This window comes from Pipistrellus kuhlii, unplaced genomic scaffold (assembly GCF_014108245.1).
Source record: "Pipistrellus kuhlii isolate mPipKuh1 unplaced genomic scaffold, mPipKuh1.p scaffold_m20_p_10, whole genome shotgun sequence".
In the NCBI taxonomy this organism is placed as follows: domain Eukaryota; kingdom Metazoa; phylum Chordata; class Mammalia; order Chiroptera; family Vespertilionidae; genus Pipistrellus; species Pipistrellus kuhlii.
Genome location: NW_023425405.1, coordinates 22,246,273 through 22,270,506, shown reverse-complemented (window position 1 = coordinate 22,270,506; position 24,234 = coordinate 22,246,273). Strand labels below are relative to the sequence as shown.

The following is a 24,234-nucleotide window of genomic DNA, read 5'->3' as shown; positions in this document are numbered from 1 at the left end:
GATCTGACCTCAGGATGAATTTCATTGCCTCATAACTTCTGCAATTTAGTGACGTCAAAAGAAGAATTGGTTGAAAAAGTATTTCCCAATATTCAAACCAATTATAAAAATCATGATTGGCTGAGTGAAAGAGCTATTGTGGCCAAGAACAAAGACGTCTATGAACTTAACAATATTATTCAGTCTCACATTCAAAGCGAGGCAGTCACATACAAGTCCATCAACACTGTTGTGGAAGCAGATGAAGCGGTTAATTATCCAACAGAATTTTTGAATTCACTCGATCTGCCAGGAATGCCACCACACATACTGCAATTGAAAATCAGTGTGCCAATTATCATGTTGTGAAATATCAACCAGCCAAAGCTTTGCAACAGCACGAGGCTTGCAGTAAAAAAATTAATGAGCAAAGTCAGCCATAGAAGCATCAGTCTTGACAGGACCTTTATAAGGTGAAGATGTCCTCATTCCTTGCATTCCTATGATTCCAATGTATATGCCATTTCAATTTAAGAGATTGCAATTCCCAATTAGATTGGCGTTTGTAATCACCATCAACAAAGCTCAGGGCCAATCTTTAGAATATGCAGTTTAGATCTAGACATGGTTTGCTTCTCACATTGACAATTATATGTTGCGTGTTCTAGAATTGGCAAACCAGACAATGGAACAACAAAAAATGCATGCCCACAAGCATTGTAAAATTAAACATATTAGAAATGTGCACTTTCTTTTTTCTTTCTTTTCCATTTAACCAGACTGATAGAGCGCTGGTGCATGAAATTCATGCATGGGGGCTGTGTCCCTCAGCCCATCCTGCACCCTCTCCAATCTGGGACTCCTCAAGGATGTCCAACTGCCTGTTTAGGCCCAATCCCATCAGGACCAGGATCGGGCCTAAACGGGCAGTTGGACATCCTTCTCACAATCCAAGACTGCTGGCTCCCAACAGCTTGCCTGCCTGCCTGCCTGCATGATTGCCCCTAACTGCTTTTGCCTGCCAGCCTCGTCACCCCCTAACCACTCCCCTCCCAGCCTGATCAATGTCTAACTGCTCCCCTCCTGGCCCAATTGCCCCTAACTGCCCTCCCCTGTCAACCTGGTTCCCCCCAACTCCCCTCCCCTGAAGGCCCAGTCCCCTCCAACAGCACTCCTCTGCAGGCCTGGTTCTTCCCAACTACCCTCCTCTGCTGGCCTTATCACCCACATCTGTTCTCTCCTGCTGGCCATCTTGTTGTGGCCATCTTATGTCCACATGGGGCTAGCCATCTTTGACCACATAGGGGCAGCCATCTGTGTGTGTGGAATGATGATCAATTTGCATATTATTCTTTTATTAGATAGGACATATATATGTTTTTTTAAATATATATTTTATTGATTTTTTACAGAGAGGAAGAAAGAGGGATAGAGAGTTAGAAACATCAATGAGAGAGAAACATCAATCAGCTGCCTCCTGCACACCTCCTACTAGGGATGTGCCTGCAACCAAGGTACATGCCCTTGACTGGAATTGAACCTGGGACCAGTTCGCAGTCCAATGCTCTATCCACTGAGCCAAACCAGTTAGAGCATATGTATATATATTTTAATGAAATTATGTTTAAAAAATATATACAAGATATAAGTAAAATATAAGTTGTACTTCAACAAATTAAAAACTTGATTTTTGAAATGTACCATTAAGGAAATGAAAAGGCAAGTGACAATATTAAATAAAATATACCCAATACATATTTCTGACAGCTGAAAGGACAGCTACAGAGAATATATAAAGATCTCTTATATTTAATAAACAGATAAATGACCTAAATAATAAACAGATATTTTAAAAACGAATATATACAAAGGGCCAATATACACATTAAAAGGTGTTCAACATTATTAGTCACCAGAGAAGTACATATTAAACAAGTAGATACTACAATACACCCACCATAAAGGTTCAAAATCTATACATATAAAAGCCTAAGCTACTGTTATGATGGAACAACCAGAATGATCATTCGCTATGTTGTGCACTGACCACCAGGGAGCAGATGCTCAATGCAGGAGCTGCTCCCAGCCTACAAGCTTCAATCTCCAATGGGGCCTACTGGTCAACCTCCTCATCTTTTCCCCTGGCCAGAAGGCTCCAATTGCCTGATCGGGGCTGGGCCCTTGGGCTGAGACATGGAACGAGGAACCAGGGGTGGGTGGTGGCAGACACAGCCCTTTCCCAGGGGGGCCAAGGGCTGGCTCCCTCCTTGGGGCTGGTGGTAAACCTCCAAAGTCCCTCCCCATGTTCCTCTCCCAACCGGCAGGCTCAAATCAGCCTGTTACCTGCCCACAGCAGTGATGATTGCCCCCTCCCCCACAGCAAGGGAAGTGGGGATATGGGGAGGAAGGGAACCTGATTGGCTCTGATCATCGGCCAGGCCTAGGGACCCCACCCATGCATGAATTTCTTGCACTGGGCCTCTAGTATAAAAATTTAAAAACTATACTAAAGATTTTGGTCAACTGGAATTCTCATATACTAAAGTCCTGGTGTACAAATTCATGCACTGGTGGGGTCCCTCGGCCTGGCCAGCAATGGGGGCCAATCAGGGTCATCTGGGGAGGGATTGAGGGAGGTTGGCTGGCCATGGGAAGTTGGCTATGGGAGTGCATTGACCGGGGGGCAGCTCCTACATTGAGCATCTGCCACATGGTGGTCAGTGCACTGTCATTGCAACTGGTCAGCTGGTCATTTGGCTGACAGGTCATAATGGTTGCTTAGGCTTTTATACATATAGATTGCTGGTGGGGATATAAAATGAAACCATTTTTCAGTGCCCTCTGAACTAAAACATACACTTCTACATGGTAAAGTAAGGAAATGTTTTTAGGTATTTTCCAAAGAGAATGAAAGCATATGTCCATACAAAAATGTACACAAACATTCAGAGCTGTTTGATTTTTTTTTTGTTGTTGTTGTTTTTTAATAGCAATACTTATGTGAAAGAAGCTAGACAGAAAAGAGAATATTTTGTATGGTTGCATTCACATGAAATTGTGGAACAGGCAAAACTAATCTATAGTGACAGAAATCTATAGTGGCAGGTCAGTGGTTGCATAGGACAGAGGTGAAGGCACATAAATTCACTATACAAGGCACCAGGAAAATTGTTTGAATTGGTCATTTCAGCAATAAATATCAGTCTATTCCATTATTTATTTTCATGGATCCAAACTTAGTTCTATGAAATGTTTTTCACCATGAATTCATTAATCTGTTCAATTAAAAGTCTAATCTGGTTTGTGTACGTATAAGCATATATACACATTCTCTGTGTGCTGATTTCCTGGGGTAAGAGGACCACCTGTCATATCATCAGGTTAATTACAGACCTGAGGTAGCCTGAGTCTGGGACTAGGGATGGTGAGAGTACTTATGCTTCTCACTGCAGATCTGGTCAGTGCAACAGCTCATAGCTGATAGGACAGAGTTGAGAGGCCCAAAGTCTGCACTCATATATGAAACTGATTGGAAAACCTTAACCAGTGACCTGTTAAATACTTCCAGAGTCTTTTCCCTGCGGTCTTCTCTCCCTCAGTGGCTGTGACTGAATCTAGCGATTGTAAATAGAAAGGTATGGACACCTCTGAGCCTGCCCAGAGAAATCACCTTTAGGGTTTCTCAGTTTTCTTGTCTTCTTTCCAGCTCCCAGAGCTCCTGTAACTTCAGTTATTTCATGAAAGAACCTCAGGGTCCATGAGTCATTTAGAGAACTCATTAAAAAGGACACAGTTGGAAAGTTGCCTCAAGCACCTTGACAAAGGTTTAGTTTTTAAGTTTTAATTGATCTCAAAGGAATGGAAGTTATTTCAAGAGCTAAAAAGTAAGTGTCAGAAAAAATTCTCCTTGTGGACTTCATTAAAACTTTGCCACTCTTAATTATATTGGGAGCACTCTCAGCAGGCAGCTGCTCAGGAGACCAGGGAGGCGCGTGGCCTTTTGGGGAAAGCCCTGGTTGCTCAGCAGTGAAGCCCCACAATTAATGCTTCAGTGATTTGTGGAGACATCCTCCTTGGAGGTTGAAACTCAAAGCATCTTATCAATGGGCTGAGTGCTTTTCCCATTCACACATTTAGGTAAGAGAATAACAAATCAAATAAACTGCGATATATTCCAGGCACAGTACTAAGACCTTTCTATGAGTTATTACCAATCATCAAAATAACATTTAAAAGTGAATATTTCTTTCCTTCCTGTTGATTAAAAAAGAAGCAAGTTCAATCAAGTGAAAAACCTCATCTTAGGTCACATAAGTGAAAGCTGCCAAATTTAAAACTGATTCTAGCGCCTTTTACATTTTTCTGCTGACAGAGTCCAGCAAGAACTCTAGTATTCTCTCTTTAGAACTACTCATCCTCCCACACAACCATCCTATTTATTTCTTCTTTGGCAACAACAGGAAGACCAAACAGGGCAACATTAACTCAAGACGTAATGAAAAAAGGTATAAGCTAGAACTTCTTTGAATTAACATTACTCCAATATTAACATTTCCTGCTGCTAGCATATGTCGGTCCCAGTTGCTATTATCCCCAGGTCTGAGTCCACCAGACCTGTCATAGTCCATTTAGATGCCTTTGTTGGTTCACTAATACAACAGAATCTTTCTGATACCAAACTGATGTCAAATTAGTCAACCCTCTTGGTTCTGTAAGCTTCAACTAATACCCAAGGCTTAGAGGAATGCTTGGGTTCATAAGCTACACTGTTTGTCTGGGTCTTTCAAGAGCTGACGCTCAGACAAGATTGGATGTGCAAGGGAAACACCACGAGGAAAGTGAGGAGGAATCCAGTGGAGGTGTGGAGAGCCATTTGATGAAGGTCTGATTCCTGTGAAGGGAGAGAGAAGAGAACAAGCCATGTGTATTACCTGGACTCACAACTGGAAGCATGGTTCACTCAAATTTGGTAATCTGAAGAAGGTTTAATCCAGGATAGTGCAGAATCTTGGGCTGGTAATAAAACTCCTTTACAAACTGTAGGCCTAAAGAAGAAGAGCAGATTGCAGTTACTAGAACCTGAAGACAAAGAGGAACATGTAAAAAGAGTAAACTGATAGAAACTGGAATCCTAAATCAATTGGACCAGTTCACACTGAACCAGCAGGAAATGAATTGTGGATGAAAGGAGTCACATGCTAACTTGACAAGGTCATGGGAGGCCTGCATGGCAGTCTTGCAAACTCAGAGACCTAAAAAAATCGCAAAAGATGATCTGAAAATTAAATATTTAACTACAAACAGGTTATAGTGGTTGTCATGTCCTAGGCCGATATTTTCCCTGACAAAGATCAACTTAGATCTTTTACTGAGCCTGCTAGCCTTTTTTCCTCTAAGATAACATATCTGTAAGATGTCTGGGTAACTTGTAACTTCCCTTTTGCTGGAGCCCCTGGGGCACAACCAAATGTGGTGGGCGCCAGGACAGATGCCTCAAATTCCTTCATTATCATGTTAACTGTTCCTGCACTCACCTAAGTATGTGTCCATCATTTTACTTTTTATCCAATCCCAGGCGTTTCCCACCGCTTTGCTTTATTAATCCCACCTCCTTAATCCATCACCAATGAATTTCATGTAACCCACCTATCTCCCTCCTTTGATTGTAATGTATAAATACAAATGTAACCCACCATTCTCTGGAGTCTTATCTCAATTCGTTGAGGTTCTGCTTCCCGGCATATGTTGACAGTTTGTCTCAAATAAACTCACTACAATTCTTTACAGGTTTCAATTTTTTTTTTTTTTTACGTTAACATAATAAACACTAGAACTCCATCACCTCCCTCTCCCCAAGCTCTTGCCTTTCTTTCCAATGGACTAAACCCAACAAGAAGCCAGAGGGCAGTGAAGCCCCAGGGTGAGGTACATACAGATTGATCTTAATAAACACGGAGCAGGGCAGAAAAGGTGAAGTGTAGATATGGAGGGGCAAAGGGAGGATGTTCACAGAGCATTTGATTTGTATGTTTATCAGAACTGGCCATGAATATGAACTCTGTCACATCAGAAACCTCAGGGGAATTTCACACATGTTGTATTTACAATTATTTACTTATAGATACAAATAACATTTTGAATAGTCATAAAAGGTACATGAGGTTATAGTGAGGAGAAGCAGGAGAGAAAAGTCTTCAGAAAAGAATGTCAACTAATATTTGTGAAAAGTAATGACAGAATTTGAAAATCACAATTTTGCAGCCTACTTAGTAATTAATTCAGACAGTCAATGGATGCTAAAATTATTGGCTGAAATACTGTTAGGAGACAAGTCCTTCACATGATCTCCAAGACCCAAACTTCAGGATACTAATTCATTTCAAACAAAGTGGAAACACTTAACCAAATCACCAAATTTAACATTATTGATAATGGGCAGACTGATCTCCTGTGCCTCCTGATACGATGCACTCCACAGAACACAACATAGTCTATGTAGAATTCCTTAAAAAAAAAAGTGTTATCTCAACCTAGATATGATGAATCCAAATTTCAGGATATTTTACAAAACAACCAGCCTGGACTCTTATAAACTGAAAGACAAAAGTGGAGGAAACCCTTTGAAATTAAATGAAAACAAAGAGATAAAAAAATAAATGACTGTATGATCTCTGATTGGACCATGAATTAAAAAATCACACAAAACAACACTAGAGTCATTAGTAAATAATATTATTGTATTGATGTTAAATTCTGTGAGTGTAATAATGGTATTGTGTTTAATATTTGCTTTTAGGAAGTACATGCTAAATTATATAGGGGTCATTTAAGTGCATGTGTATAAACTCTATTACAGTTAACCATAGTGTCTAAATTATACTTCTAAATATACGTATATTTATTTTGTATGTATTATTACATAATTATATATAATATTGTTTTATATAGAAATTTATAAATATTTTAAATAAATATATGAGATTTATTAATGGTACATATAACATTTATTATAATAAATATTATATATATATATATATATATATATATATATATATATATATATACACACCCTTAAAGGGTGGGGCAAAAGTAGATGTATAGTTGTGAGTATGCAAAAGTTTATTCTTATATTATTATTATTTGATTATTGTATTATTTTCTATATGAAGAATTATAAACCTACTTTTGCCTCATCCTGTATATATTCTCCTCCTTAACTTCAGCACCGTTGACTAAATAATTTTGGACTGGATAATACTTTGCTGTGAAGGGCTGTCCTGCACATTATGGGATGTTTAGCAGCAACCCTGGTCTCCTACCAGATACTTCTCTCCTCCATTCATAACAATCAAAATTTTCTCCAGACATTGTCATATGTCCCCTCAGAAATGGGCACAGAGTGTCACTTTGATATCCAGAGAACTATCAAGAGAAAAAGCAAGATAGATAGATAGACAGATAGATAGGCAGATAGATAAGATAGATAGATAGATAGATAGATAGATAAATGATAGATAAAAATATGTCAAAATACTAACAATTAGCAATTATTAAGTATAAGAAGAGGACATATAGGTATTTGTTATATTAATCTTCCCCAAATTCTGTAGATTTAAAAATTTCAAAGAGAAAAGAAAAAAAGAAAGAGAAAGGAAAAAAAAAAGTAGAAAAGGGCCACATATCAGGTGCCAAAGACTACTAATTTCAAATAATAGAATTAATACAGGCACTATTTTCCAAGCACAATTTTAAAAATAGAAAATACTACTAAAATAACAACAATGAAATTCCATGATATCTTAAAATTTTAACACAATGTGTGAATACTCTGTGAAGGAAACTTCAAAACACTGCTTAGTGATGCAACAACCTGACAAAAAAAAAAAAAATGTATCATCATTCTGAGTAGAAAGACTGAGCATTATAAGTATTCCAATTTTCCTAAGCAATTCAGTAAATATAAAGTGATCTCAAAGGAGTAACAGGATTTGTTTTTTAATTAGATAGGATGATGCTAAAATCATACAGCATGAACAACCAGAAAATTATATAGAAGAAGAGTTACATGGAAGATCAACCTTTTTGTATTTTCAAATTTCTTAAAATTTTAATAATAAAAGTGTGTTACTGGTGCACAACTAGAGAGATATGTCATGGATCAGGATTTTAAAAAATTGTAAAAAAACAAATGTGCATTGGAATTTTCTTTTTTACCATGAAAATGTATCTCAAATCAGTTAAACAAAAATTGATTAGACAATAAATGTACTGGAACCATTAAGTGTACTGGAAAAATAATAAAACTGAATTTATGTCTCTCACTTCATACAGTTACATCTGCCAGATGTCCAAATTCATCGCCAAGACATGGATAGGGAAGCAAGGAAAACTTTTTCACTATTTGCTCTTGAATTTTAAACTACATAAGTGCATTAATGTTTTTTAAAAATAAAATACAAAGAGACTTTTTTATTATATTGCTTTGAAATAATGTATTTTTCTTATTATAAAGGTAACATATGTTTTAGAAATGTGAGGAATATAGGACATATAGAAAATGTTCAAGCAAAAAACAAACCCATAAATACCAATAAATGGCAATCAGCCTCGTTATTTCCTCTTCTTTTTATTTTAATTTTAATTTTATTTTTTTATTAAATTATTATCTGTGTACATATTTTAACATTGCCCCTCTCCTCCCGTACATACCCTCTCTACCCACAGTTTTGTGTCCATTGGTTGTACTTATATGCATGTATACAAGTCCTTCAGTTGATCTATTATCTCCCCCAGATCTCCCTACCCTCCCCGCTGTAATTTGACAGTCTACTTGTTTTACTGTCTCTATATCTATCTTTTGGTTCATCAGTTTATAATGTTCTTTATTATCCATAAATTAGTGAGGTCATGTGGTATTTATCTTTCATTGGCTGGCTTATTTCACTCAACATGATGTTCTCCAATTCCATCCAGGTTGCTGCAAATGATGAGAATTCCTTCTTTTTAATGGCAGCATAGTATTCCATTGTGTAGATGTACCATAGTTTTTGGATCCAATCATCTGCTGACAGGCACCTAGGCTGTTTCCAAATTCTAGCAGATTGTGATGCTATGAATATAGGGGTGCATATATCCTTTCTGATTGGTGTTTCTAGTTTCTTGGGATATATTCCTAGGAGTGGGATTACTGGGTCAAATGGGAGTTCCATTTTCAGTTTTTTGAGGAAACTCCACACTGTTCTCCACAGTGGTTTCCTCTTCTTTTTATGCTTCTATTTAACTTGTTCATTTAATTACACCGATTTAAATAATACATAATATTCAATAATATTGAATGATTTAGGCATAATATTTTTTACTTAATTTTATGCCACAGTTCTTTGTTTTTATTTCTAATCTTCATTCAAAACATGCTGACAGAGAGAGAGAAAGAGAGAGAGAGAGAGAGAGAGAGAGAGAGAGAGAGAGAGAGAGAGAGAGAGAAACATCTATGTACAAGAGAAATATGGATTGGTTGTCTTCTATATGCTCCCCAACTGGGGATCAAAACCACAACCCAGATACATGCCCTGCTTTTCCTTGCCATTAATCCTCTAGCTTGTAGTTTTTGTTTTATGGAACCTATTATCTGAAATACACTTTTTGAACCAATATATTATCCTTTAGTGAATCTCATTCTAAGGAACAAGTGCTCAATCATATAATATTAAGTGTTTATCTTTTTTTCTCATATATATTCATAATTTTTTAACCTAACCACTATAATATATCCTAATATATAAAAACCCAGGATCTGTAACAACCGACCAAAGCCTTGATCTAACACCGGAAGTCAGTGATGGGTTGCTATGGAGACCCAGCACTGACTGCCGCCAGTGCGGGTGCTATGGCCTAGCACTGACTGCTGGAGGGCTACAGATCAGGCCTGGAGAGAGGCCCAAAGAGAGAGGCAGGGTCTGATCTGCAGCTTCCATGGCAGCTGTTGTTCAGCAATTGCCTCTCTTTCTTTCCAGGTTTCACCAGCAGCCACAGCTCTGTTTCTTTCCAGGCCTCTGGGGGCTGCTGATCAGCCCTGCCTCTCTGATCAGGCCCAGAGATAGGCCCTGATATGCTGACTGGCATAAATACTAACCAATCAGAACCAATCTGGGTGAACTGTGAGGAGCCAATGGCTGTAAAGGAGGCAGAGCTTTTGACACTGACTGGCATAGAAACAGACCAATCAGAACCAATTTGGCCAGCAGGGGAGAGCAGTTGGGGGCAAGATCAGGCCTTTAGGGGAGAGCAGTTGGGGGCAATCAGGCAGGCAAGCAGAGAGGATAGAGGTGATCAGGCAGGCAGACAGAGGGGTTTGGACAATCAGGCAGAGGCAGTTAGGGGTGATCAAGCAGGCAGACAAGTGAGCAGTTAGGAGCCAGTGGTCCCAGATTGTGAGAGGGATGTCCAATTGGAGAAGGGGCAGGTTGGGCTGAGGGGGACTCTCCCCTCTCCATACATGAATTTCCTGCACCCAGCCACTAGTCAATATTAATAAAAGCATAATATGCTAATTAGATTGGATGTCCTTCCAGACAATGCTCCAGACGAAGCCAGGGCTGTGAGAGAAGCTGGATCTTAGGTGCTAGAGGGAAGGCTGGGTCCCAGGTATCAGAGGGAAGCTGATTATATATATATATTCCTAAGTGACCATGTGACCATGTGACCGTTCGACTGTTTTACTGGTAGCTATGATGTGCACTGACCACCAGGGGGCAGATGCTCAACATACAGGCATGGAAACATGGAACAGACTGATGAATCTCAAAGGAAAGGGGGGAGGGTGGGGAGAGATTAACCAAAGATCTTATATGAATACTGGAGGGCCGGTGGGGTCCCTTGGCCTGGTCTGTGGGGATTGGGCCAAAAACAGCAGTGTGACTTCCCCCAAGGGGTCTTGGATTGTGAAAGGATGCAGGCCAGGCTGAGGGACCCCACAGGTGCACGGATCTGTGCACCGGGCCTCTAGTTTAAAATAATTTTAATTACAAACTCCAAGATAATACCTTTCAATACATTCACCATACTCTATTTATTGATTCAATTTTATGGTTTATTGTTTACCTTCTCACATCAAATTGGTTGAAAACACTTTTTAATATTTTATTTGTACCAGCATTCATTTCACTTTAAATAGTCAATGTACTCTTATGTCATCTTATTCCTACGGCCATTGTCCCCTAAATATGTCTTGTTCTGTCTTTTCCATTGCATTAAATGTTCCTTGCTTCTCTACCTGCCAAAATCCTACACAGCTTTCAGGATTTAATACAACTTTCACCTTCTTTAAAAAACTTCATTTTTTTATTCACTGAAATCTTAGCAAATTTTTTAACCTTATGAATTTATAAAAGTTTTTGTCTGTATATTTTATCAGGAAAGTATTACTCATATTAAATAATTCAAATATTTTATTGTCATCTTTTACATATCAATGTCTTATATCTCCACATTAGTAGTAAGTTATGTGAGTGTATGAACAATGATTTATAATTCTTAGTATCTCATCTAAAAGTTTATTTAATATAATAGTAGCTCTGCCTTATGCAGACATTAAGAAACACCTTAAATTATCAAAATCTCAGTTTATCAACTTGTATAATGAAGAGTTTAGACCACATGTGTCAAACACAAGGCCCGCGGGCCAAATCCGTCCCGCCAGGCCTTGCAATGTGGCCCGAACCACGCTGTCATCACTGCACTCCGCTGCGTTTCCATCACAATGACAGTTTATGACTGTTCAGTAAACCATTCGGCCCACAATTTAGGCTGGATTTTAGATTTTGGCCCCTTCTCTGATTGAGTTCGACACCCCTAGTTTAGACCCAAATATTTTCAAGGATTCAGACTAACTCTCCAATGCCAATTGTTGAAGCATTTCTCATACTTCCCACTAGATGGTACCAACACCAAATAAATACTACTGGAGAAAAACGAACTATTTTTTTTTTTTTGAGTTGTAAAAATGAATAATCAGAAAAGGTAGCCTGTTGTGTACATTAGTTATAATTTATGGAATAAAATATATAGAATTATATATTTTTTTATTTTTTTAACTGGAGAGATAATTGGTAATAAATAATTTTATGAGAATTCCCCAAATAACATTATTTTGAGTAATGGTTATAAAATCAATTCAAAATACTTTATTTAACAAGTATTTACTGAGTGCCTACCCTATACAAAAATATGATAGTTTGAGGCTACCCAAAGACAAATCATACATAGCTGCATTTATAAGGAAAATGAGACCTGCATTTTAAAAACCATAATAGAAGTGAAAAAAATGGGAACGTTCAGAAGGCACAGGTGTTACTTCAGCTGCAGAAATCAGCATTGATTTTCATGGTAATTTGATATTTCAGGTGAATTTTGAATTATGGATTCAATTTTTTTGTGTCATAAAAAAAGGAAAGAGGTTGAAGTAGATAGACAGTTTCAAACTGAGGTCTTTGGACTTTATTCAGTAGATAATGGGGCAAAATCGAAGTTTCCACACAGTTTCATAATCAGAACTGTGTTTGTAAAAGTGTGGTCTGCTCACGGAAAGATTGTAATAGCTCACTTATAAATGGAACCTAAAAGTCATATACATGGGAGCAGAGTAGGGTGGCGACAGGGGGTGGAGGAAGGGAGAAATGGGGAGTTGAGATCAAAGTGTACAAAGTCTCAGTAATAAAAATTTTAAAAGCTCAGGAGGTCTGCCACACACATAGTGCCTATAGCTAACAACACCACATTGTATACTTCAAATTTTCTAAGATGATAGACCATATGTTAAGAGCTCTTGTTACAAAAATAATAATAATGATTAATAATAAAAAGGGATCTGAAGAAACTTTTGGGATGATGGATGTGCCTATGACCTTTGTGGTGGTAACAGTTTCATGGGTATATACTCATTGAGTTATTAATATATATGTTAAACATGTACAGCCCTTTACATGCCAATTGTACTTCAGCACAATGTCTTTTGGTGTTTGCTTTTAAAAAGGTACTGCTGGTTGTGTGGCTATTTGATGAGAATGAAAGCAAGGAAGATATGACAGTATATTCACATGAAAGTTATAATGGCTTGAAGATGAATGATAGTGAGCGATGGATTCATGGCATCAAGGACATGAGGAAGAATGGATTGAAGTGGATGGCTAGGAAATGAAAACAAAGATAATGACTGAATAACGACTGGAGAAAACTGCAGTCAGTTTCAGTTTTGTGTATTATGAGGGAATGAAAGATCATTAATTTTGAACATCCAGAGTTTTAGCAACTGATACTACAACTTCTCTCAATACATCTTTTTGGGGGTTCTGCTCCATAACAGCAGCAGTCCCAATTCCTGTTTTTGTTTGTCATTTGTTTGTTTGTTTGTTTGTTTGTTTGTTTTGGCATGCTGCACGTGTGCTCATGATTTGTTAAGTAACTATATCTGTTGGGTAAGGCTTGTATCTGCAGCACCACCTAAAGCAAGTTATTCAGAGCTGGGTCTCTGTTGAGTCTGTCAGTAACAGCTACAGAAATATGTAGGTCTTTTGGATTCTTAGGAACCTTTTCGAGACATTTAGAGTAATATTGGAGAAATGCCCCACATGGCCCCAATAAACTTCTTTGTCCTTCTGTCCCTTTCCTTTTCCTCAAAAGCAGAAACTCTCCCTTTATTCATTTCCACTTAGATTCACGATGTTAATCACGCACTAACCACACACCAGGAGCTGTGCGGACTCAGGGGCACAAAGATGTTAGACAAGATGCCTGCTCCTTTGAGCTCAGAGAAGAGAATGCAGGACACAGACTGTACCTCTGCAGGAACAGGAGGCCCCAGTGAGTAAGGTTCCTGGAGGAAGTGATGCCTAAATTGAACTAGAAAAATAAAACAAAAAATGCCTAACCACATAAATGAAGATGGAGGAATGTTTCAAGCACAGGAAATGTACACAAGGCGGAGAAGCCATGTCGTATTTTAGAAACGACAGGAAGATTGAGAATGTAAAGCGCTGGTGGCAGGATCAGGCATGCCCTTGCATACGCAGGTGCTGAGATGGAAGCAGCAGCTGAACACAGCACAGAGCACCCGGGACCAAGTGGAGGAACCCAACCCATCTTTGCAGCTGGTGGAGAAAAACACTGATGTATCTTAAAGAGGAGGAGGCAGGAGCTCATTAGCATTTTAATTTAGGGAGGAATTATTTTACCTTAGAAACAGCAATAGAGCACTTACTAAACAGAAAATAAGAGGTAAATGAAAGAGGGGGAGGAGGACCAGGGTGAGAAGACAGAGATGCAAAAAACATGCCATCCATCCACTCCGAGACAAACACTTCTTTTCTTTTTTACCTTTTTAAAAAAAATTTATTAAGGTATTACATATGTGACCATATCCCTCCATTGCTCTCCCACCTCACTCCCATACATGCCCTCACCCACTGCTGTCTCTGTCCATTGGTTATATTTATATGCAGGCATACAAGTCTTTTGGTTGATCTCTGCACCTTATTGTATCTATGCCTGCCTATGTTTTCTTTATTTATGATTGACCACATGATCTCAGCACACTACAAGAATATTTCAGTGTCTCAGTCTAGGCATAAGCAAAACATTGTAAATGTGAAGTATGTTTTATGCAAACTTATAACTGCTGCTTTGGCCAGCTCTGGATTCTGAAGCCTTGCTGTTACTATGACAACCTGTGCAGCACAAGGCAAGGTTGATGAAGTTGCTCTGATTTTCATATCAAAACACCACAGCCAGGCTTCAGGCATAATCTGTCATACACCAGGAATCTGAAACTACCTAAATTTCCTATTTCGGTAGAACCGGTTTCCCCTCTGCATATACTTGTGGAGTCATAACAGGGCCAATCCATAGATGCTTCCTGAACCTCAGAAGAATCTGATAATGAACAAAAGGAAAATAATTCTGTACGAGTATATACTTAACCAGTCATTGTTATTCTGCCAGTGAGATCCTAAGTAAAGTGTGAGAGCAAGCAAGTTCAGGAGGTAGCTGCCTCAGTTCTCTCAATCTATGTTGGACTATGAATCCTTCATTTGACTAATATTTGACCCATCTACTCTCTCCTCTGCATCTCTAGACTTATCAATGCTTCTCTTTTCACGGAAATACACATAAGCTATATATGCATGTATCTGTAGTATCTCACAGCACTTCATTTTTTTAATTACTTAGTGACCCACTTTTCACCTCTGTGATATCTTATGAGCCACTTTCCATGTCTTTTTTTCAAACTACATTTTTCCCCCATAGGACATACCATATGTTAATCCACCCAACTCTGTTTTGTTTAACGCACTGCAGTTTTAATTTTTCAATTATTATGTTGTAAACAACATTGCAATGAGCATTCCATTCCACATGTACACGTTCTTTTAGTATAAATGTCTAACTTGGATTTATTACACTACAAGTTTTACTGTGCTCCTAGCATCATTAGCCTGCTTCATGGACTTGCTACCCTAGTTCTCATCATAAGCTTCAAAGCTCCATATCTGCTCTGCCTATAAAAATTTTGCCCCAAATAAAAATAAAATATACTTTATGGAATACTTACTCTATTCCAAGCAGTAATCTAAGTAGTGCACCTGTATTTACTAATTTACTCTTCTAAACCATACAGAGAGATAAATACACTTCTTAGCCTCATTTTACATGAGGAAATGAGGCACAGAAGGTTAAAGTTGCCCACGTGTTCACATCCCCAGAGCCTGTGCTTTTCAGTTACTGCACTATGAGTGTCCTGATGGGCTCCCGGACACCATCCAGGCTCGGTGTGAAGTGCTGCGTGGTCCTAGGCCCTCAGTTGCTGTTTGTAAGCACTGCCCAGTCACAGGCCATCACCATGCTGCTTACTCAAACTTGCCCTGCCCTGTTCCACTGCCACACATATAGTCTCTTACAAATAAATAATGAACATGTGACAATATTTATTTAGCCTGCTAGTAAAAGAAACAGCAGGAAAACCAAAGAGATTGTTCCAATAGCATTCGGGAACAGAAATTTATATAGTCAGACAGGAAAGGAATATCCAAATAAGATAATTGCATTCTGGTGAACTTTTTAAAAAAAATTAATCTTTATTGTTCAGATTATTACAGATGTTCCTCTTCCCCCCCCCCCCCCCCACCAAAGCTTCCCTCACACAGTTCCCATCCTACCCCAGGCCCTCGTCGTCGTCCCCCCCCCACACACACACACATACACACTGTACTCCTCCATAGGTGTAAACTCTTTGTCCAATCTCTTCCTGAATCCCCTCTATCATCTTCCCCCCAAGAATTGTCAGTCTGTTCCCTTTCCATGCCCCTGATTCTATGACATTTACCAGTTTGTTTTGTTCATCAGATTTTTTTTATTCATTTGATTTTTAGATTCACTTATTGATAGATATGTATTTGTGGTCACTTTGTTGTTCATAATTTTTTAACTTTATCTTCTTCTTCTTCCTCTTCTTAAAGAATACCTTTCAGCATATCATATAATACTGGTTTGGTGATGAACTCCTTTAGCTTTTTCTTATCTGTGAAGCTCTTTATCTGACCTTCAACTATAAATGATAGCTTTGCTAGGTAGAGTAATCTTACTTCAAAAGGATGAGAAAGTGTTATTGAAAGTGGTATTTATTCTTAGCTGAAAATTTTACAAATGCCAAAAACCATCATATTTTAAATTCTCCTAATGAAAGATTTAAATTCCCACTGACATGGCATGTTATATGGAATATAGCTTAAAATATAGCTCCCTTGGTCATTGACAAAACTGTGAACCAAGAGAGAGAGGGCATATTTGTGTACCCTTCTGTGGATGTATAGGCACATTTGATCAGAAAAGAGTAGTGTACATAGGTAGGGTGTCTGATAAACAAGTAGAACAATTGGGAGTCACTGTAGCATAGAATAAAAATCTGTCAAATCCTAAAATTACCTCATTGCTTGTCTATGACATGTGTGGTAAGAGAGTGACAGTCAGGAGGAACTAAAAGAAAAATGAAGAGGAATGAGAACATTGAGTTCAGAAGAAGAGACAACTGATGAGGGCAAGTTTTACTCAGCAAATAATATATTTGATTATTTTATTTATCGTCTATATAGTGCTCATCCATTAGTGGATTCAAATAAACATATTGTGACATCTAAAAGGAACATGTGAAAGGCAATATAAAGCAACTCTATAAGTTATGTCAGAAGACAATATATAATTATAAAAGATTAACTTCACATACAGATAACAGAAAGTGCTATCACTATTGGAAGCAGGAAGATATTTAATACAGGGAATCAAGTGCTAACAAAATGTGGTGAAAGGCCTAGAGGAGTAGTCTACACTCTTCCACCAAGACTGGTTCCCAACTCAGCATCCAGAAGTATATTGTTGGGGAAGCATCGACCTATGAACCTGTTGGTCTCAAAGCCCTTAATGTATCCTAGATACCTGAACAACTAACTCATATGCTGCTTCTTTCTCCCCACCTAACTCAGTTGAGACACCTTATTTTGGGTTCCAGAGACTTCTCTACATGAAGACTATTCCCATAGAACAGAGGTCGGCAAAATGTGTCTCTGTTGACTAATGAGTTTTCCAACTACTGCGTAAAGCATTACCCTCACCCAGAAGTTTTGACTTCAGGTTAAAGACATTAGTACATTATTAAATGTTTTTTACGTGTTTTTCCCTAAGGCAGTGGTCGGCAAACTCATTAGTCAACAGAGCGGCAAATTGCAAGCCGCAGTTTGCCGACCACTGCCATAGAGCACAAACCATATGCATAGATACAGTCTCAGGACATAGATTATGTTTGATGTGGATGTGGGCATGGCCAATTAACATGAGTCCCACCCAGCTAAGGCATTAAAGGAGAAAGGACGGAGAATGGAAGGGCAGGAAGCAAATCAAATCATGTCTTTCTAATCACTTTTAACGGTATAGTCAGATCAGATGGCCTGGCAATAGATCAGTTTCTTCAGAGCCTCCTTGACTTCTCGGTTCCTTAGGCAGTAAATGAAAGGGTTGAGAGCAGGGGTGACAATGGCATAGAAGATGGAAATAACTTTGTTCAAGTTGAAGGCATGGATGACTCGAGGCCGGGCATACATGAAAATAGTGGCTGAGTAGAAAATGGTGACCACCACGAGGTGAGAGGCACAAGTAGAGAAGGCTTTCTGCTTTCCTGTGGGCATGCGTAGAACAGTGGCCAGAATATATCCATATGACAGGACAGTAATAGAAAGGGGCAAGAGTAAGATGACCAGTGCCAGGACAAAGTCCACCAACTCAGCTGTGGACATGTCCACACAGGAGAGGTTAAGTACTGGAGAGATGTCGCAGAAGAAGTGATTGATGACATTGGGGCCACAGAAGCTGAGGTGAGAGATGAAGTAGATTTTAGCCAATGAGATGCCAAAGCCAATGGCCCAGGAAGCAAGAGCCAGGTGTAAGCAGAGCCTGTGGCTCATGATGGTGGGGTAGTGCAGTGGGCGGCAGATGGCCACATACCGGTCATAGGCCATGGCTGCCAGAAGCACACATTCTGTGCACATGAGCGCGATGAAAAAGTAAAGTTGTATCATACAGTGAGTGAAGGAAATGGTGTTGCTCACAGACCAAAAACCAAACAGCAACTTGGGTACAGTCACAGAGATGTACCAGGTCTCCAAGAAGGACAGGTTAGCCAGAAAGAAGTACATAGGCTTGTGCAGTGGCCGGTTCTGCTTCACCAATACGATGATGATCATGTTTTCAGCCATTGTCAAAATATAGGCCACAAGGAACATCAGGAACACTGCTGTACGCATGCCCCGGTTCCCAGGAAACCCCACCAGAATGAACTTAGTGACCCATGTCTGGTTCTTCACTTCCATATTGGAGACACAGGGCTTAGTTCTCCTGAGGGGAAAAATCACTTGGTCAGACACCATGGTCCAGTTAGAACCTTCCATTCTTTGCCTTCTCTGCTAGCAATAACCATAATAGATATCATTTAGTAAGAAATATATTATAAGCAAGACCATATGCTGGTATAGTAATGTAATTTAATTCTCATATGGCTTCTTTATGTTATTACTAGAGGCTTGGTATACAAATTCGTGCATGGGTGGGGTCCAGCTGGCCTGCCTTGATGGTGCTGATTGGGCCGGGCCAGCAGTGGGGAGGAGATGCAAAATGTTGGAGGGGCCAATTGGGGCCCCAATTGGGCCAGTTGGCCACCTAAGTGTGCATCATAGTGATTGGTTGTTCCATCGTTCTGGTCATTTGGCTTTTATACATATATAGATATCCATTTTAGTGATGAAGATAAGTAGTTATTAAGTAACTTACCAAGTTCCCACTGGCAGCAGGGTAGAATCACATTCAAGTCTAAGCTGACAGTCCATGTTCAGTCTACTATCATTTGTTATCCTTCACAATCACCCCAAATTAAACAGTTTCAAACTCCCATGTTCCCATTGCCAATTCCAGAGAATACACCTGGCTTTCCTTGCCCTTCATCAACCCAGAGCTCTGGAAGTTCCTCCTTACAATTCGTTTATCCTTCAGCTACTATCACTTTCTTTTGCTCTATATCCATCGAAATGAACCATATCTCTGTGAGGTACCTGAGAAGGGGAGATAATAGCCATGCTTTTCAGCCCAGCCAGCGTGACTCAGTGGTTGAGCATTGACCTATAAACTAGGAGGTCACAGTTTGATTCCTGGTCAGAGCACATGCTCAGGTTGTGGGCTCAGTCCCCATTAGGGGGCACGCAGGAGGCAGCTGATGAATGATTCGCTTTCAACATTGATGTTTCTATCTCTCTTTCCTTCTCCTTTCTTCTCTGAAATCAATAAAAAATATATAATTTTTAAAAATAAGTCATGCTTTTCAGTGTTAAAGATCCAGACCATGTCTGCTCTTGATTTGCTATATAGGGTGGGACAAAGTAGGTTTAAATTTTTCATATGGAAAATAATACAATGATTAATACATAATAATACAAGAATAAACTATGTGTTTCATGTACTCACAACTGTAAATCTCCTTTTGCCCTACTCTGTGTGACCTTGAAATATGATCCTCTCTGAAACCCAATTTCCTCTTCTGTAAATGGAAATATTAATATTCATCCAGCTTATGCCATTACGGATCAAAACCTAAATGAAATCTTATATGAATTATAAGTAGTGATAAGTGTGAAAGGGACTCTTACCTCTCCATAGGTCACTAAAGAGGTAGGTTTGGAATAAGAAGGAAAGAGACTAAATCCTATGAGCCAACTAGAGCAGTGAGCACAAGAAATATGAACTTCCTCTTAGGAAGCTTTCAGTCCTTGGATAGGGGTTAGAGTCCCTGGGTAGAGATTTTTTTTAATAAGCAAAGATAGAAATACATAAAATTTGAGACATTTTCAGGGTTGAATAACAGACAATGTTATTAGTGTAATTAGAAAAGATCCCTCTGACCAATGAGGAGGTGACATGAAGGCAGGTTTGTGGCCCTTGGAAGAGCTGGGCTGGGAGATAGGCTACCCCTGTTGTACTGCGGAGGGCACAGAGGGATAGTGGGAAGGTGGGCAGGGACAGGATGTGCATCATAGTATTGTAGTAAGGGATCTGAACAGTGTTTTAATACAATGAGAAGCAAGTGGAGGATTGATGCTGGATAGAGGTACAGTGATGCATGCTCTGGAAAGATCGTCCAATGGTCGCAGCAGACTTCAAGGCAGCAGGAGTGGGAGTCTGAGACTGGTTGGAAGCTAACCAGAGGTGACAGTAACCTTGACTACTGGGGCAGTTTCAGAGAAGTGGGTGGATTTAAGATACATTTCAGAAGAATCTTTAACAGTAATTGATGGATTGAATATGGGGTTAAAGGAAAAAGAGAAATCAAGGAGGAATCTATAATCTGTGCTTAGACATGGATGGGATACCATTTACTACGATGGGTAAAACTTGGGATGCTTATAGGCCTGTTCCTCATAGGTAAGGCCATGGCAAAGGGCAAGAAGTTGGTAGGGTTATGGTTTGATTAGTTTTAACATGAAGCCTAAGTCATCAGTGCAGAAAATTCTCTGACAATAATATACTGATTACATGCTAGGTGCCAGTAAGTTTGCTAAGTACTTTTCACACAATATCCCATTAAATCCACAAAACACTACTAATGAGGTGCTGTTATTCTAATTTCACAGAAGACTCTGTGATTTAGATGAACATTTCTAAGTGAGAGAGTAATGAGTCAGAATCACAGCAAAGCTGAGATCTGTCTGGCTGTGGAAATATATATATATATACATATATATATATATATATATATATACACACACACACATACATACACACACAACACATACATATACACACACACACACACACACACACACACACACTGTATAGCATTCTCTTAATTACTAGGCTGCCACATAAAGATGAGAAATACAGATTTGGGATTTGCCTCCTCTTTTAAACATTTAAAACTTTTGGCTATTTTAGAAAATATTTTTTAGACCTACTGAAATTTCACTATAGGCACATGCTATTATAGATAAGCCCAACTTTAACATATACTTATATGACATAGGTACATATTCAATCAGACAAACAAAACAGAAATTAACATATAGAAATGCTTTGTAACTGTATCAGAGAAGAGATAATCACTGACTGAGTCTTGAAATATAAATAAGTGAGTAGGTAAGGCATTAAAGGTACATGAATGAGAGAATAAAGGCATAGAGGTATGAAAGACTGGCATTGTCAGGAAGCATCTCATTATGGCCTAATGGCTGTGTGAATATGAATGAATAAAAGAGAGAAAAGGGAGAGAAAGAGAGAATACATAGAGTCAAGGGCTACATCATGGAGACTTTTGTATGAGATATTAAGGCATTTAAGAATTATCCTATAGTACATTACAGTAAGTAACCACTGAATTTTTTTCAGCAGATTTAACTGTAACATCCTCATATTTTGCCCTTGCTTTTGATGTTGGGGATAGATTAGGATGGGTCACAATTACCAAACCAGAGACTGAGAGATGAAGTTGGAAGACACCCCCCTAGCAGACACTTAAAGACACACACACAAAGAGGAAAATCACCAGTTACAATGTTTGCTAAAGAAACACATTTAGATATATTAATACCTGCTTACAAATCACACAAGTAATTTTGCACTCCTAAAGAAAGCTTAGTAAAATAAAATTTCCCTAATTTTTATTAGCTAAGTGAAGACTATATAGGCATTAATTACTGTATACTAAAAAGAAAAATTGACCATATTGTCAGTGTATGATTTTACTGTAAAATTTGTGGGCCTTTCCATTGATGATGATTTCTATTCCATTACAGTGTACTCAAACTTATTTCCCCCACAGCAGATTTTTACCATTAATCTAGAATCAAATATCTTAGCTTCTCTCTATTCTTATTCCTACTGTGTATGCACCTTTCCTTAATCTTATCCACATTCTACATAAGTAGGTTTTGAGTAATTTAAGTTTGAGGAAACATAACCTTCGTCCCTGCTGAGACAACAGCAGTTTTTGTAACCACAGTCACAAATGATTCACCAGGAAGACACAGCAGCCTGAAGTACAGAAAGTCAGAGGTGTGGGAGGATCTGCTGATTGAGATCAGAATCTGCAGCACTTATTTCTGATTCAAAAATAAGATTCCTTCCAGAGTGGTAGAGGGAGTGTGTTCTCTCAGCTCAATACATACCTGGCTGCACTAGACTTTCAAAAGATGAGATTATCTATCGATTGCTGAGAACCAATGGTGGGTAGTAGGAAGATATGGCAATGGAATGAACTGGCACTGAAGCACTGCTGAGCCACCGAGCTGCCTGTGTAGTCAGACAGTGACACTCTGGGAGGGGACACTTACCACAGCTCAGCAGCCTCTGCTGGAATAGGACGTGACAAGAAATTCTTCACTGATTCTAAAGCAGAGAGAAGTAGAACAAAAAGGTTCAGGTACTGAACAGTGAGGAACCCAGTCTGTAAAGCCGGAAGGACTGAATGGGCACAAGTTACCCAACTGCTTCCACACTGACATCCAGGACTGGAGGAGAGGTGAGCCCTGGGGCCCAGGGCCACATGTGTGCCTGATGCGGCAACAGGCGGGCTCTCTGAGCACCCTGGGGCCAGTGCACCCATCATCGTCCTGGGGGAGCTGCTCTGGGGTGCTCCAAGCAGTGAGGATCTCTGGATTCTGAGGGCTTTATATGGGATCAGGACTCTCCCTCCATCTCTGCAAAGGCCCAAGAGGAAAGCACCAAGATGGTGGCAGTTCAGGTCTCTTGTGGGAGCCATGAAAATTTCTGTTTGCCTGTTGTAACAGCCTATTTGTTTTATATAATATTAGTTCCATGGATGCGGGAGCTACTTATCGCCACATGCTTTGAAAAGAACCATGTTTGAATTCATTCTTTGTTGAAGAAAAAAGAAAAATTACTACTTTTAAATCTATTTGCAGATTGTTGATTATTATTCAATCTTCAGCTTATCTGAAACAGGAAGATCATATCAGTTCTTCAAGGGAGACATTAATTCCTAAAGTAGACTTATATTGCTACACTTCAGTACATTTTTAATTAAAGTTTTTGCTATAAATGCTTGTGTCATAATGTGTGTTAAATAAATTTAATCCTGTGATGGGACCATCATTACTTTGTCAACTGCCTTTGGGAGTCACTTGACCAATATTTTATGTTTTGGGACAAAACTCCAGTTTACCAAACATCATTTCTCTATCATCTGCTGACCTCTGAAGCAAGCCCCCAGAGAAAGAAAAGCTGTCAGGTTCACTATCCTTTCCTGGAATGGTAAATGGAGATATTAACAGTTATGAACAACTCAGTCTGCCACACTTGCTTATGGCAATGAAGCAGCCTTCAATATAGTTTCTCTTATAGGACTGAAGTATGAAAACCAAATTGTAGCAAATAAAAATAAGGCAATTCTGCCGAAACCGGTTTGGCTCAGTGGTAGAGCATCGGTCTGCAGACTGAAAGGTCCCGGGTTCGATTCCGGTCAAGGGCATGTACCTTGGTTGCTGGCACATCCCTGGTTGGGGGTGTGCAAGAGGCAGCTGGTCGATGTTTCTCTCTCATCGACGTTTCTAGCTCTCTATCCCTCTCTCCTCCTCTCTGTAAAAAATCAATAAAATATATTTTTTAAAAAAGTTTAAAAATAAATAAATAAATAAGGCAATTCTTTCAGATCTCTGG

General features: G+C 39.1%; 1 protein-coding gene across 1 annotated transcript; it reads right to left on the bottom strand.

Moving 5' to 3' along the window:
- Window positions 1-17,867: 17,867 nt before the first annotated feature.
- LOC118711222 (olfactory receptor 6B1) lies at window positions 17,868-18,887 on the bottom strand. Its single transcript, XM_036424254.2, has one exon. It carries the CDS (start codon window positions 18,885-18,887, stop codon window positions 17,961-17,963), a length of 927 nt encoding a protein of 308 aa, XP_036280147.1. The 3' UTR covers window positions 17,868-17,960.
- Between the last annotated feature and the right edge of the window lie 5,347 nt (window positions 18,888-24,234).